The sequence below is a fragment of the Misgurnus anguillicaudatus genome, chromosome 17 (genome assembly GCF_027580225.2).
Source record: "Misgurnus anguillicaudatus chromosome 17, ASM2758022v2, whole genome shotgun sequence".
Taxonomy (NCBI): Eukaryota; Metazoa; Chordata; class Actinopteri; order Cypriniformes; family Cobitidae; genus Misgurnus; species Misgurnus anguillicaudatus.
The window spans coordinates 37,700,782-37,715,135 of NC_073353.2; the positions used below are offsets into that span (position 1 = coordinate 37,700,782).

At 38.5% G+C, this 14,354-nt stretch overlaps 1 protein-coding gene across 1 annotated transcript; it reads right to left on the reverse strand.

The window, feature by feature from the left end:
- Positions 1 to 11,312, reverse strand: LOC129426082 (myosin heavy chain, fast skeletal muscle). The gene is made up of 40 exons (XM_073854711.1): positions 11,231 to 11,312; positions 10,751 to 10,963; positions 10,523 to 10,666; positions 10,283 to 10,439; positions 10,170 to 10,197; positions 9,963 to 10,077; positions 9,782 to 9,874; positions 9,622 to 9,685; positions 9,432 to 9,530; positions 9,246 to 9,349; positions 7,610 to 7,748; positions 7,402 to 7,520; positions 7,158 to 7,307; positions 6,899 to 7,069; positions 6,512 to 6,818; positions 6,256 to 6,326; positions 6,079 to 6,166; positions 5,886 to 6,001; positions 5,656 to 5,781; positions 5,427 to 5,563; positions 5,084 to 5,339; positions 4,745 to 4,987; positions 4,484 to 4,660; positions 4,235 to 4,380; positions 4,052 to 4,142; positions 3,587 to 3,974; positions 3,373 to 3,501; positions 3,182 to 3,300; positions 2,898 to 3,095; positions 2,630 to 2,810; positions 2,372 to 2,539; positions 2,162 to 2,286; positions 1,710 to 2,018; positions 1,437 to 1,640; positions 1,234 to 1,359; positions 858 to 1,028; positions 673 to 777; positions 488 to 583; positions 272 to 403; positions 1 to 86 (listed from the first exon to the last, which is right to left on the reverse strand). The coding sequence occupies exons 2-40, from the start codon at positions 10,949 to 10,951 to the stop codon at positions 69 to 71; spliced, it is 5,811 nt and encodes a 1,936-aa protein (XP_073710812.1). The 5' UTR covers positions 10,952 to 10,963; positions 11,231 to 11,312; the 3' UTR covers positions 1 to 68.
- Between the last annotated feature and the right edge of the window lie 3,042 nt (positions 11,313 to 14,354).

Genomic DNA, 14,354 nt, shown 5'->3' on the forward strand with positions numbered 1-14,354 from the left:
TGAATTAACCCTTTTTAATGGACACTGTTTAGACACATATTATATGCTTGTCTGTAGGTCTGTTGTCTTTATTCTTCATCTTTACTCTTTAAATGAATACAAAAAGATTGATCAATAACATTTTAGTAATTTAATAGTATAATTAAATAGTTTCATTTTAATTCAAGCTATATTATAAAATGTAAATTAATTAAAATTATCCAATTTCAAATAATTTTATTTAATTTACTTTAAAATTTACATTTATTTAGGAAATGTAGAAGTTTCTTACCTTCCCAATGTCACGGCTCTTGGCTCTCAGCTTATTGACCTGGGACTCTGCAATGTCAGCGCGCTCCTGAGCCTCCTCCATCTCATGCTGCACCTTCCTGTACCTTGACAGGTGAGTGTTGGCCTGCTCCTCCTATTAAGGTTACACAAGATGTCCATTTCAGTAGAGTTAATGTTTTCATAAAAATTGAGATTTATGAAGAGATTTTAGACTTACAGCTTCTTCAGCCTGACGCTTGTAGGCCTTGACTTTCAGCTGCAGCTTGTCCACCAGATCCTGCAGTCTGTTCACATTCTTCTTGTCTTCTTCAGTCTTTTAATGTAAATAGTGTTAATTCTCTTGGTTAAACAATGTATACAATAATATTAGGTTATTAAGCTACAATCGCTGAGTTGTTTTACCTGGTAGGTGAGCTCCTTCACTCTCCTCTCATATTTGCGCACTCCTTTAACAGCTTCAGCACTACGTCTCTGTTCACCCTCAACTTCAGCCTCCAGCTCACGCACCTTCAGAAAAAGAGTGTAGTTATAATCCAAAAAATCACTAGCATGTTTAGAGTTTAGAGCTCCTAAACATTAAAACCTACCCTGGCCTCCAGTTTCTGCAGCTGTTTCTTTCCACCTTTCATGGCCAGATTTTCAGCCTCATCCAGACGATGCTGTAGGTCTTTGACAGTAACCTCCAAGTTCTTCTTCATCCTCTCCAGGTGAGCACTGGTGTCCTGCTCTTTCTTCAGCTCTTCAGCCATCATTGCTGCCTAAAATTGAAGCAAGTGAAAATGTACTAAACGTAGTAAACCAAATGTACTAAACCATTGCCTATAAATACAGATACCTTCCTTGAAAGATAGAGTACAATTCTAAAACTGCAGAAAATAAAATATGCTAAATATTTTACATCTACAAAGTAGGGTAATGCAATGAAATGGAAATGTGTAAATGCAAAATATTTGAAACACTTACATCAGTGATGGCCTTCTTGGCTTTCTCCTCTGCATTTCTGGCCTCCTGGACCGCATCATCCACCTCACCTTGAACCTGGACCAGATCACTCTCAAGCTTCTTCTTGGTGTTAATAAGACTTGTATTCTGAGAGACATCAGCAGTTTTTAGTCAGAATGTTACGAAAAAAACTTACTGTTGTTATAAAAGTGACTTTTTCATACCTGAGAATGTAGCAGTCCCACACGCTCACTGGCATCCACAAGCTCCTGCTCTGCCACTTTGCGGCCTCTCTCTGTTTGCTCCAGTGCAGCTCTCAGCTCCTCAATTTCTGCTTGCATCAGGTTATTCCTGCGCTCCACCATGGCAGCCTGTTCCTTCATGTCTTCCTGTCCTCTGATGGCTTCATCAAGGTGCAGTTGGGCATCCTGTGGCAGGTTTAGGGTGTCATTTTTTTGTCATGCTTTGACTCTATTTTAGACATCCAAGAATAGTACCTTGAGTTGGCCTTGGACGTTCCTGAGCTGTTTCTGGGCCTCAGCAGCCTGGCGGTTGGCATGACTCAGCTGAATCTCCATCTCATTGAGATCTCCCTCCATCTTCTTCTTGACTCTCAGGGCATCATTTCTGCTCCTGACCTCAGAGTCCAAAGTGCTTTGCATGGAATCAATCACTCTTTGGCTGTTCCTCTTGATCTGCTCAATCTCCTCATCTTTCTCAGCAAGCTTTCTGTCAATTTCACTTTTGACCTGACTCAGCTCCAGCTGGACACGAATAATCTTGGATTCTTCGTGTTCCAGAGTGCCCTAATAAACAGAAGTGGGGTTTTATTAACATGCTAGAGGAGTTTAATTAAATTTGATCTATATAATGCTTTTCATAATTGTTCATTGATCCAAGTAAGACAGTGTGGGTAATAGATGTTTGCAAGTACTTAATGTAGCTTTACCTCAGCTTCTTCCAGTGCAGTCTGGATCTCTGATTTCTCAGCCTCCACTGTCTTCTTGGCTTTCTCTAACTCATGAATGCTCTTTCCGGTCTCTCCAAGCTGCTCAGTAAGGTCAGAAATCTCCTCTGAAGGTAAAAAACACAGTTGTAAAAATTGCTGTTTGATGCCAATCTGTATTCCACTTTTGATATCTGAAAAAGTGCCATTTACGTTGCAAATTCTTGTTCTCCCTCTTCAGAGTCTCCAGGTGATCAAGAGTTTCCTCATAGGAGTTCTTCATCTTGAAGAGCTCAGTGCTGAGAGAACGAGCTTCTTTCTGAGCACCTTCTAGCTCAGCCTGACCTTCCTCATACTTCTGTTTCCACTCTGCCAGCACCTGTTATGAAATAAGCAAAATGATAATCACATGGGTCATTTAACTGTATGGATCAGAGTTAAGATTTGCAGATGAGTCATGTTTTTTTATCTTGTCAAAGTTTCTCTGCTTCTTGTCCAGGTTGGCAGCCAATGCATTTGCTCTCTCCACATCAATCATGAGGTCCTCTACTTCACCCTGCAATCTTTGCTTGGTCTTTTCCAGTGAAGCACACTTGGAGTTCACAGCCTCAATTGATTCTTCTGCTTCTTGCAGACGCTGGGCCAATTTTTTCTTGGAAAATTTTTAGAAAATTGATGAAATGGTGATATCTTAATCATAACAAAGGTTTCTTCAGTTCTTCTATTTTCAGTTTACATACTTGGCTTCCTCAAGCTCCTCGGTGCGCTGGATAGCATCAGTCTCATATTTGGTTCTCCACTGAGCCACCTCACTGTTGGCCTTAGACATTCCACGTTGAAGTTCAGCTTTTGCCTCTTGTTCCTCCTCAAACTGCTCTCTGAGCAAATCACAGTCATGGCGGGCAGACTGAACAGCATGGGCCAGAGCGTTCTTGGCCTAATATTAAACATACATTTAGTACAATTAAAGGCTCCTTGAATTACTAGAAGTAGAAATACATTTCACCATGTGTAGTGATGTACCTTTACTTCCTCCTCAACATGTCTCTTGAGTTCTTCAATCTGCTGAGTGAAAGCCTGTTTTCCTCTTGTCAGCTGAGAAACAAGAGCTTCTTTCTCCTCCAGCTGGCGAGCCAGTTCACCTGTTAATTTGCTTTAGATTAATAATTTTATTAAACAATTTTATTTGGAACAGAAATTGGTTGTGCACTAACCATTCTCAGTGGCAAGTCTTGCTTTTTGGGCACTCGTGTCATTAAGCTGGCGAACATTTTCATCATTCTTGGCCTTTATTTCACTCAGTTGGTCTTCAAGGGTGCGGCACATTTTCTCTAGGTTACCCTAACAGCACACAGTTATATAAAATACAATGTTTTACACATGTCTCACTGCATTTTCATTTAATAATCTTCTAGTTGTCATTACCCTTTGATTTGGCCACTGCCTCCATGTTGCTTGATAAGTCATCAATCTCCATCTTGTACTCACTCTTCTCCTTCTCCAGCTTTTGCTTGACACGCTGAAGGTTGTCGATCTGTTCTCCCAGCTCGGCCACACTGTCTGCCTGCTTCTTTCGGAGAGCGGCAGCTGTAGCCTCATGTTGTAAGGTGGACTCTTCCAGATCACGACGCAACTTCTGGAATTCTGCTTCCCTCTTCTTGTTCATCTCAATCTGGGCAGAAGTGGCACCACCAGCTTCCTCAAGCCTCTCACTGATTTCTTCAAGTTCCCTGGAGAGATCAGCTCTCTGCTTCTCCACTTTAGCACGAGCAGCTCGCTCGGCCTCAATTTCTTCCTCCAACTCCTCAATGCGGGCCTATTTTGAAAATATACATTTAGTTTATCAAAGTGGTTATGTGATTTTTTCCAGCCAAGTACTTGATGATATATTACCTGAAGTTCTTTGATCTTCTTCTGAAGCTGTGCCCCCAAAGACTGTTCATCTTCAATTTTGCTGAGAAGCTGACTTATCTCAAAGTCTTTTCTGTTTTAAAATAAAATGTTATGTAAAATGTGCAATCAAAATATTACTGATACAATGACAACTACAGATGGTAATACTGAAATCTTTCACACTTTTTGATCTTTTCGTCTGATTGCTGTTTGTCATTTTCCAGGTCCATTATAGATTCCTGGGTCAGTTTCAGATCACCCTCAAGCTTTCTCTTTGCTCTCTCAAGGTCCATACGGAGCTTCTTCTCTTGCTCCAGTGAACCCTCCAGCTAATATTAGAAAAACAGTGCATGAAATCTAACAGTCAGCAACAGAACAATGAAATAATTTTCTCATTTATTATTAGCCTTATTCTAATGCCGAACATCTTACATCATCCACTTGCTGCTCAAGTTTTGTCTTGGCTTTAGTCAGAGTGTTGACTTTGTCTTCCTCTGCCTGAAGGTCATCAAGGGTTTGCTGGTGTGCCTCTTGGAGGGCTTTCTTCTCTTTGGTCAGCTTGGCAATGCTCTCATCCTGAGAGGCCATCTCCTCAGTCAGGTTTTTCACCTACATGCAAGCATTGTTTTTTTGATTTCCTTGTCAATTATTAACACATGCGCCGAGTGTATAAGACGTGATTAAAATGTGAACCTTATTTTCAGTTGCATGTTTTTCCTTTTCCACTTTGGCCAAGGTGAGCTCCAGGTCATCAATATCTTTCTTCAGCTCAGAGCATTCATCTTCCAGTTTCCTCTTCTTTGCAGTCAGTTCAGCATTGATCTCCTCCTCATCCTCCAGTCTCTCGGTTGACTCTTTGAGTTTGGCCTCAAGCTGGATCTTGCTTTTGATAAGACCTTCACATCTCTCCTCAGCATCAGAGAGATTGTCAGCTTCCTATTGATTTGGATGGAGACAAAGTTAATTTCTAAGTTTTTAAAGCTATGCCTTTAAAATCCATGATTATTTGGCTTCAACAAGTGTAATACTCACAGATGCTACTTGCAGTTGAAGATCGTTTTTCTCCTGTAGGAGTGACACCATTTTCTCCTCGAGCTCCTTCTTTTTCGCTAGTGCCTTGGCTAGATCCTCCTTCATTTTCTCATAATTCTCCTTCATGGCTGCCATTTCTTTTTCTGTCTCTGCACTCTTCAGAAGAGGTTTGATCTTGAAGTACAGCTTCATCCATGGCCAGTGTTTCACATTCATAAATGAGCGGATGTTGTATTGAATGGAATAAATTGATTCTCTGTGTAAAAATACCATTGGTTACTTTCATTTATTTCATACTATCATAATCATTTGTGTTCCAAACACTTTTGTGACTACATTGTACCTCCTTTCCATCATTTTAACAAACTCTTTTCTCATGACATATCCACGGCAAAGAGCCTGAGTCATGGTTACCAGCGTTGCTAGTTTCTCATCTCTCATCTCTTCAAGAGTACCCAGCAGACCAGCTTTAAAGAACACCTAAACAATATTTGGAGAATGTAAGTGCTAAAAAGTAAAAGGCAGTTCTCCTTTATGCAGATTTCAACTTAGTCTTTGGAATTTTGTCTTACTTTGGTGTGTCCAAATTTATACTGTGTGTGGTCGACATCAATAGAACCCAAGAGTTTCTCTGAGGCTTTTTTGTTGTCAATGAACTGTCCCTCAGGGATGACACTAGCATTTAATACTTTGTATCTGGAGGACAATCAGGCATAAAACACAGCAGAGATGACAAGATGGTGGTATATCATATGAAGCTCAAATGGTGCAATGATTATATGTTGAGATATTTACAATATCTCTGTTTGAAGTCACCATAGAGGATTCTGCTGGGGAAACCTTTCCTGCAGATTCTGATACCCTCCAGCACACCATTACACCTCAGCTGATGGATAACCAGGTGGTTCTCCATCAGACCTGGAACAAAGACATTACTAAGGATGAAAAGATATTTTAAAACAATAGATACATTTTAAATTTAAAAAATGGTTTACCTGGAGTCTTGGACTCATTAGGAATCAAGCAACGCACAAAGTGAGGGTGAGTGCTCCTCAGGTTACTCATCAGCTTGCCCAAGTTCTCCTGTAAATGTGTTTATTTCATTAGAGATTAGTTTGTTTGTTATTGTAATGATCTTTACTTTCTACATAACAAAGAGATTCGCCTCATACCCTAAACAGTGCAGACACTGTCTGGAAGGAACCACCCTTCTTCTTGCCTCCCTTCTTTCCACCACTTTCAGCTGTTTTGTGTTAATTGTAACAAATAGTGTGGTTAATGTTATTTAATATTGTATTGTCATTTCTTGACCTATTTAATAAATCAGGTTATAAGTCAAAATGTCTGTTGTTGTATATGTTTATCAATTCTGGGAAAAAGGTATGCTTTAGTGAGATGCACAAATGTAATAATTTCTGGCATTCCAACCTTCAGCGCCTCCATGAGCGGCATACAGGAAGGCCAGAAGTTTGACTGATGACTTCTGATAGAGTTGCACAACAGAGTCGTTCAGTGGATCCTTGTTCTTGTCCAACCAGCCAGTAATGTTATAGTCAACAGTGCCGGCGTAGTGCACTAGAGAGAAGTGAGCCTCTGCCTTGCCTTTGGCAGGTTTGGGCTTCTGGAAGGCTTGATTTTTGCCAAGATGCTGATCATGCAGCTTGTTTTTGAAGCTCATGTCTGTGGCTTTGGGGAACATGCACTCCTCTTCAAGGATGGAGAAGATGCCCATTGGCTGGTGGAAAATATTTACGATCAAGCACAAGTACAAATTATAAATATCATTTTCAAGTCCTTTGTAAAGTCTTTTTATACCTTCTCAATAAGCTCAATGCAGGCAGCTAAGTCCATTCCAAAGTCAATGAACTCCCATTCAATGCCTTCTTTCTTGTACTCCTCTTGCTCCAGCACAAACATGTGATGATTGAAAAACTGTTGCAGTTTCTCGTTGGTGAAGTTGATGCAAAGCTGCTCCAAGCTGTTGAACTGACATTTCAACACAAGCAAATTCTCAGTCTTATATCTTTACATTTAAATTTTGATCTTTAGAAACGTATTAGTAGAGGATTCTCACATCAAAGATCTCAAATCCAGCGATGTCCAGCACACCAATAAAGAACTGTCTGGGCTGCTTTGTGTCCAACATCTCATTGATACGGATGACCATCCACAAGAACATTTTCTCATAAATTGACTTGCATAGAGCACTAACTGAGTTATTCACCTGTGAAAGAGTGTACGTAGTTTATGTTTCACATTGTTATTAAAATATTTTAGATTTTGTCTGTCCAATAGACAATCATTGTCTAAGTATTCACCTGTGGTACAGTTTGGCCTTTGGTCACATATTCATTTCCGACCTTTACTCTGGGAAAACACAGAGCTTTCAGCATGTCTGCAGAGTTCAGGCCCAAGAGGTAGGCGATTTTATCAGCCACTAAAGAAGCAGAGATTTCCAGACAATAGTCAGTAAATTAGTGTTTGTATATATATATAGAGCATTTCTGTGAATGAAGTTTATCTCACCCTCAGTGCCATCAGGTTCAGCCTGCTCCTCTCTCTGCTTCTGCTTAAACTTCATGTTGCCATGATGCATCACAGCACCTGTCAGCTTGTAGATGCCTATTTTCTCTTCAGCGCTGAAGCCCAGAATGTCAATAGCAGTGTCTGTTTTGAGAGGTAAACACGACATTTAAGTGCCAAGAGAGGTTTTTTGCTACAAGAATTGCCAAACGTAACGACAGTCACATAAATTTGTGTTTTGCAAAGTTTGCTGCTTAAGCTTTTGTGGTGTTCATTCATACTCTTTATAGATTATTGTGCAGTGTGATCAAATGCATTTAAAATAACAACAAAAAAGCAGCACTGGCCAATTTTTTTTCTTTTTTTCAGGTCTGGCAAAAAATGGACAGCTAACATAATTTCACTAATCATATCAGCAGCGCATTTAAAATAGTACTAGTCAGGACTAGTCAGTGGATTCACTATCATACTGATTGAATCATAAGAGCAGACTGATTGCTGTACAATGAGGAAATAAGTGATTGCAATCATTGTGTTTTTGTTAGCAATGGTTACCTCCAAGGAAAGATGTGCAGCCATCATCGCTTTGTATCAAATTGGCTCACATGCAAGTGAGGTGGCTAAAAAGAATATTGCACCTGAAAGAACCATTTACTGGATCAACAAGAACTTCAAGAAGAGAGGTTCGGCTGCAACGAAGGCTTCAGGACGTCCCAAAGTGTCCAGAAAGCACCAGGACCATCTTCTCCTGATGGAATCGTGTTATCACCAGTACAGAGCTTGCTTGATATTGGTAGCAGGTTTGTGTAAGTGCATTTGCATGCACAGTGAGGTGAAGACTTGGAGTCAAGAAGGGCAGCAAAGAAGCCACTTCTCTCCAAATAAATAACAATCAAGGACAGACTTAAATTCTACAGGAAGTACAAGGATTGAACAGCGTATGGTGTAAAATTATTTTCTCTGATGAAGCTCCCTTCTGACTGTTTGGGACATTCAGAAAATCAATTTTCCGGAAAAGAAAAGGTAAACTCTACCATGAGTCCTGTGTCATGCCAACAGCGATGCATCCTGAGACCATACATGTGTGGGTTTGCTTTTCAACCAAGGAAGTGGGCTCTCTTATAATTCTGCCCTAAAACACTGCCATGAGTAAAGAATTCTATCAAAACATCCTGCATGAGCAAGAGTGATAATGAAATATCTTGAAGATCATTACATTCAAATGTCAGATCCGTGGCCAGGCAACTCAATGAATCTCAATCCTATAGAGAACCTGTGGTCAATCCTGAAAAGGTGAGTCGACAAGCAGAAGCCATTAGTCAGGATTTGGCCCTGAGGTTAATATCCAGCATGCCAGAGCGAATAGAAGAGGTTATGAATAACTGACTCTTTGTATATACTAAATGTTTTGCCTTTAAACTCATGATAAGCTTATCAGTGTTTTTCAGTATACCATAGAAACATGTCAAAGAATAATCTACAAATCTACTGAAGCAGCAAACTTTGCAAAAAACAAAAAAATTCTCTGCCAATACTTTTGGCCATGACTGTACATTATCTTATGTGGTATTTTTTACATTATTTCTACTCATAAATATATCATAAAGAATTAAAGATAATAAGCCTGTTGTCCACGTACGTCTGTTGCAATGAACTCTTCCACATCATTAATACTCTTGACAGTGATTTCACCCTGGCTGATCATTGGATAGTCATAAGGATTGGTGGTGATGAGCAAGGCCTCTGTGAAGAATTGAAGTGCACTTTATTAACACTGCTCTTAGACATTGCCTTTATCAATCATACGCTACTGTAGATTTCTCACCGATCAGTTCTGGTTTGTGTCCAGTCATGAGCTGGTAGAAGATGTGGTAGCTCCTCTCAGCAGACAGTTGGAATGTTACTCTTGACTTTTCCAGCAGATCTTTACAAAGAAACAATGGCTTTTAATCACTAATGCACATGTTGGTCCAACAATAAAACATGTACATTTGGTCGAGAACACTGAGACTCACAAGTTTCAATATCAGCTGAGGCCAGTTTGCCAGTTTGCCCAAAGTGAATCCTGATGAATTTACCCTAAAGAGACAGACATTATTTAAGACACCTCTGAATGTCTGTCAGTTTAGAAATTATAACAGAAATGATAATGTATTACATCAGACTTCAACTTACAAAACGAGACGAGTTGTCGTTCCTTATAGTCTTGGCATTACCATAAGCCTCCAGCAGGGGGTTGGCTGCGATGATTTGATCCTCCAGTGAGCCCTGCATATAAGATTGGTAATATTAGATCAGTAATGAGGTAAATCAATCAATATTGTAGTCCATATGTAATCTATATGATTTTGCTGACCTGCATTTTTCCAGGAACAGGTTCTGCCTTCTTTGCTCCAGACATTGCACCAACGGTTGCAAAGTACTGAATGACACGCTTTGTGTTCACAGTCTTTCCTGCACCAGATTCTCCACTGGAGGTTCAAACAAGATTTTTATTCACAAAACCTCTATATGTTTTTACATATTTTAAGAAAGTTACTTGAAGAGAAGGCAATGCACTTACGTAATCAGAACAGACTGGTTCTCACGATCTGAAATAAAACCATGGAGTATTTGTAGTTTTCAAGATCCAATTATTTAACATAAACTCATCAGTAAATATCTGAATACACTTACCAGTGAGCATGAACTGGTAGGCGTTGTCAGAGATGGAGAAGATGTGTGGTGGAGCTTCAATCCTCTTTTTGCCTCTGTAACCATTCACAACAACTGTATCGTACACTGGCAGCCATTTGTATGGATTGACAGTGACGCAGAACAAACCAGAGTATGTCTGAAACAGAGACGATGGTCCAGTGTGTTACAGTTCAACATCGACCTCATTGCAGGTATTAAAAGTGATGTTGTTAGACTTACATAGATCATCCATGCTGCGTAACGCTCTTTGAGGTTAAACAGCACAGCAGGCTCATTGAGGTGGGTCATCATGGCCATGTCCTCAATTTTGTCAAACTTGGGTGGATTCCTGGGAAAGATTTCATCTTCTTTGACAGTGGTAGTCTAATATTAAACAACAGAAGTTATCAGGACTGACTCAAGAAATTAGTAACATGAAATAATTCCTTAAGATTTTTTTGAACGTACCTTCCCAGAATCAGTTTTGACAGTAGCTTTGCCACCCTCTTTACTAACAAGAGTACCCTTCAGGTACATCTCATCTGTATCTGTTACAAAGAAGGCTGTTTTGGCATCAAACGGTGTGTTCTGAGCCTCAATCCTCTCTCTCTCTGGTTTGCGGAGGTAAATGGCCGCCGGGCCAAAACACTCCATCTCACCGTCTCCCATGGTTGCAGATTACTGTGGTATAAAATATACCTTAGCATTTTGTTTTAAGTCTAATTTCAGAATTTAGATTTTATTATGCTCTTGTACAGTACGTTTATCAATTCCAAATGTTTGATCATTTTATATTTTCGTTTAGTAAGTTAGTGATATTATTGAAATACAGATGGAAATGTCAAACTTTAATCCTAACTTTAGTGTTATTATAGCATTATTAAATTGATGAAGAAAGATATTTATGAAATGAACTAAAATAGGTTAATAATTATTATTGCATTTTACCTTGTATGACCCCACAGGGAACCAAAGCTGATGTGAATTTAAGATTTCTGAAAGAGAAAAAGCAGGAGAGAGGATTATTTTATTGCTTTCCAACATACAGTAGGTATTCCTCGTAGACAAAGGAAATGCAATAAATGATGTATCTCTCTTACCTTTGCTGGCTCACTGTGAATCCTCAGGAGTCAGGAACTGCTTTTATATAGTGTCATAACTGAGCGCTCAGCAGAACTGTAAAGCTGCATATGGTCATGTTGTTTAACATGCTCTCCCAGTGGAAAACAGCGTGATGTTCTCATTTAATGACTTAATGCTGCATGCCAGTGATATAAATGTTCGTAATTCATTATTTTTTATAAACTTTTAAATGTACATAATTTCAAAATCTTAAGACATTGTAAGTTAAGAAGAATAGCATGTCAAAAATCAGGTGTTTGAATAACACAAACGGCATAATAATGTTTTTATCGCATGTTAAATTTTGATTAGGCTGTAGTTATCTTTCTAACAAATAAAGGATTGAAATTTTCTTCATCTTAAACGCTTTTTGCTTGATAAAATAATTTTGTGGGGTAGGGTTAGTGCTTTAAATCATTGGAACTTGGCACACAGTAAAACCTTCCCACTGGTTTTTGGTTTCAGAGGCAACGGTAATACTTGCTTTGGTAAATTCCATTCAGATGACCAGTATACTAAAGTTCTTACATTTATGTATTTTTGTTTATTTTTTGGACACTCATCAATTACCACTCCAAGCACATGTAATAAGAAAGACTGATGTACTGAAAATTCCTACATTCAACAAATTCAAATTTTTGTGTTAAGCTTTTAGTAAACCTGCAATTTGCCCTAGGCAGTAAAATCTCACATTCATGCTTTGACCATGCAATAAAGATTTTTAAATATATATATTTTTAGATTTTGCTGTAGGTCAATTAAAAAAAAAACTGGCAGGCATATTTCACCATCAGGAGATGAAATGTAAATCTTACTAACAGATGCATGTCCAGATATGGACTGAAATAGTTCATCCATCCAAATGAAAAATAATATCTTTGGCAGATGATATTTGGCTTAGTGATCACTGCACTTAAACTGGAATCATGTTAAGGAATGATGTTATGACTTTTAAAGTTATAAACAGCCTGTTCTTATATGGAATAATTATAAATATAGCACAGCAAGGGCTGCTGCTGTGTAATTAGGTTACGAATCCTGCAATAGTGTAGACTTTAATCGGACCCATTTTGACTTTGGACGGGGTCTCAATAAAAGGAGTCTGATTTTCTCTAAATCTATTTTTTTAATAATAGCCTAATGTTAAGGAAAGAGGCTTATTTAACTGCTGTTATGTGACTGATAATTCGATGTAGATTAAGTCAAAATGTCAAGATGTGTTTACCATAGATTTCAACTATTGTGAAGGGACAATTTCGCAATTCATTATCAGATTAAATACCTAATAAATGTCACATTTACAAAAGTCGGATTATCTACTGAACCATTCAACTGAAACCTGGTAATTAGGAATGTGCCCTAAGCCGAGTACGTTATTCGGAAGGGCACGGATAATGGCTTTAAAACGAATAACAAATTCATCCGAATAACAGAAAATATATTCGGCCAGACACAATAACATGTTTGCTGGAACAGCCCTAATTTACAAACCCTTTAAAGCACAAATAATATGTGTGTGAGTGCAATCAATCTATGAAATGAAATGAATTACATTTTCTGCGCATTTCCTATTTAGAAACCCAGGCCTTTTGGAATTAATTAAAAAATCTGCTAATATCAAACTTCTTTTAACCCAACTGTAAAAAATTGACCCATTTCATTTAATTTAATTAAACAAGACCAGAAAAGCTTTATAAAATGCTGCCCTCTAATAATAAAATATTCGTTAATAATTACAGACTTCGGAAGCACGGAAAGAGATGATCTTTTAATTACTTCAAGTTGAAGCAAGCTTCATTATCAATCTAGGTGAATATAAAATAAATCAGTAAATGGGTGATTCTCACGAAACTATTGGAACACCACGGCACTAATGATTTTAGCTATAAAATGTGTAATATAGTAATATTAAAAAGCATCCGAATTAACACAATACTGTGTTCTACCTTGCACAATGTGTGATTTTAACATAAGATTTTACAATTTGTCAATTTTATCTAATTTTCTGCTTAAAGGGGGGGTTTAATGGTATTTCAAGCATTCTGACTTATTAACACAGTTATAGAGTTGTTTCCTCATGCTAAACGTAGGCAAAGTGTCAAAAATGCAGTTGGGCGTGTTTCAGAGTATTTCTGTGCCGAATGCACTTCGCCAGGGTTCGGACAAGTTTCGGCTAATTTTTTTCGATTACGGTTCTAACTGACGTTTCAGGGGTTTTCGATACGTATCACTTCTTTTTATGGGTTTCCGCCAGAAAACTTCCCCCGGAAAACCCCGCCCAGCCGTCAGTCAGCGGGAGACGCTAGAGCTTGCTAACAGCTTATCACGCCACTCAGCCTTGTTTAATTTCAAAAGTCAACAATGGCACAAGAAGAAGTGTGTTTTTGGATGTAAGGAGAAGACATCCAGCCTTATGGAAACAATGGATATAGTTTATTATCCGGATTAGCAGCAGAGTTTTGCGTGTGCGTTTGATGCGGTGGATTTTCAGAACCGGGTCATGACGAGTTACACGTGGTAAGTAAGACTTCTGTCTTATGTTGGAAATAGGCGCGTGTATATTATATAAATCACACGAACATGTAGTGAATCATAAGTTAAAACAGTGTTGTATAGTGTTGTATGACTCCTACTCGCTCCTCCCGTGTTATAACTCCTCCTTCTTCATTTTTTCGTACGTTATCGGAAAGATTCGTTAAAGCTAATCTTTCTTTTATAAATCTGATTAAACTAAATACTCTTCAGAGATATAAAGGATGTCATACTACTCCATAGGTACTCCAGATTAATATCAGAAATGCAGAAACAGCGTGTGTTACGTGAGCTTTAAATTCTCATTACCGCAATGCGTCCGGCTATGTTTGAACATGCGTTATGTTGTAATTTAAACAAATGAACACAAAAATATTTAGAAAAAAAATAAATGGATGTTTTGCTAGACTACTATAGA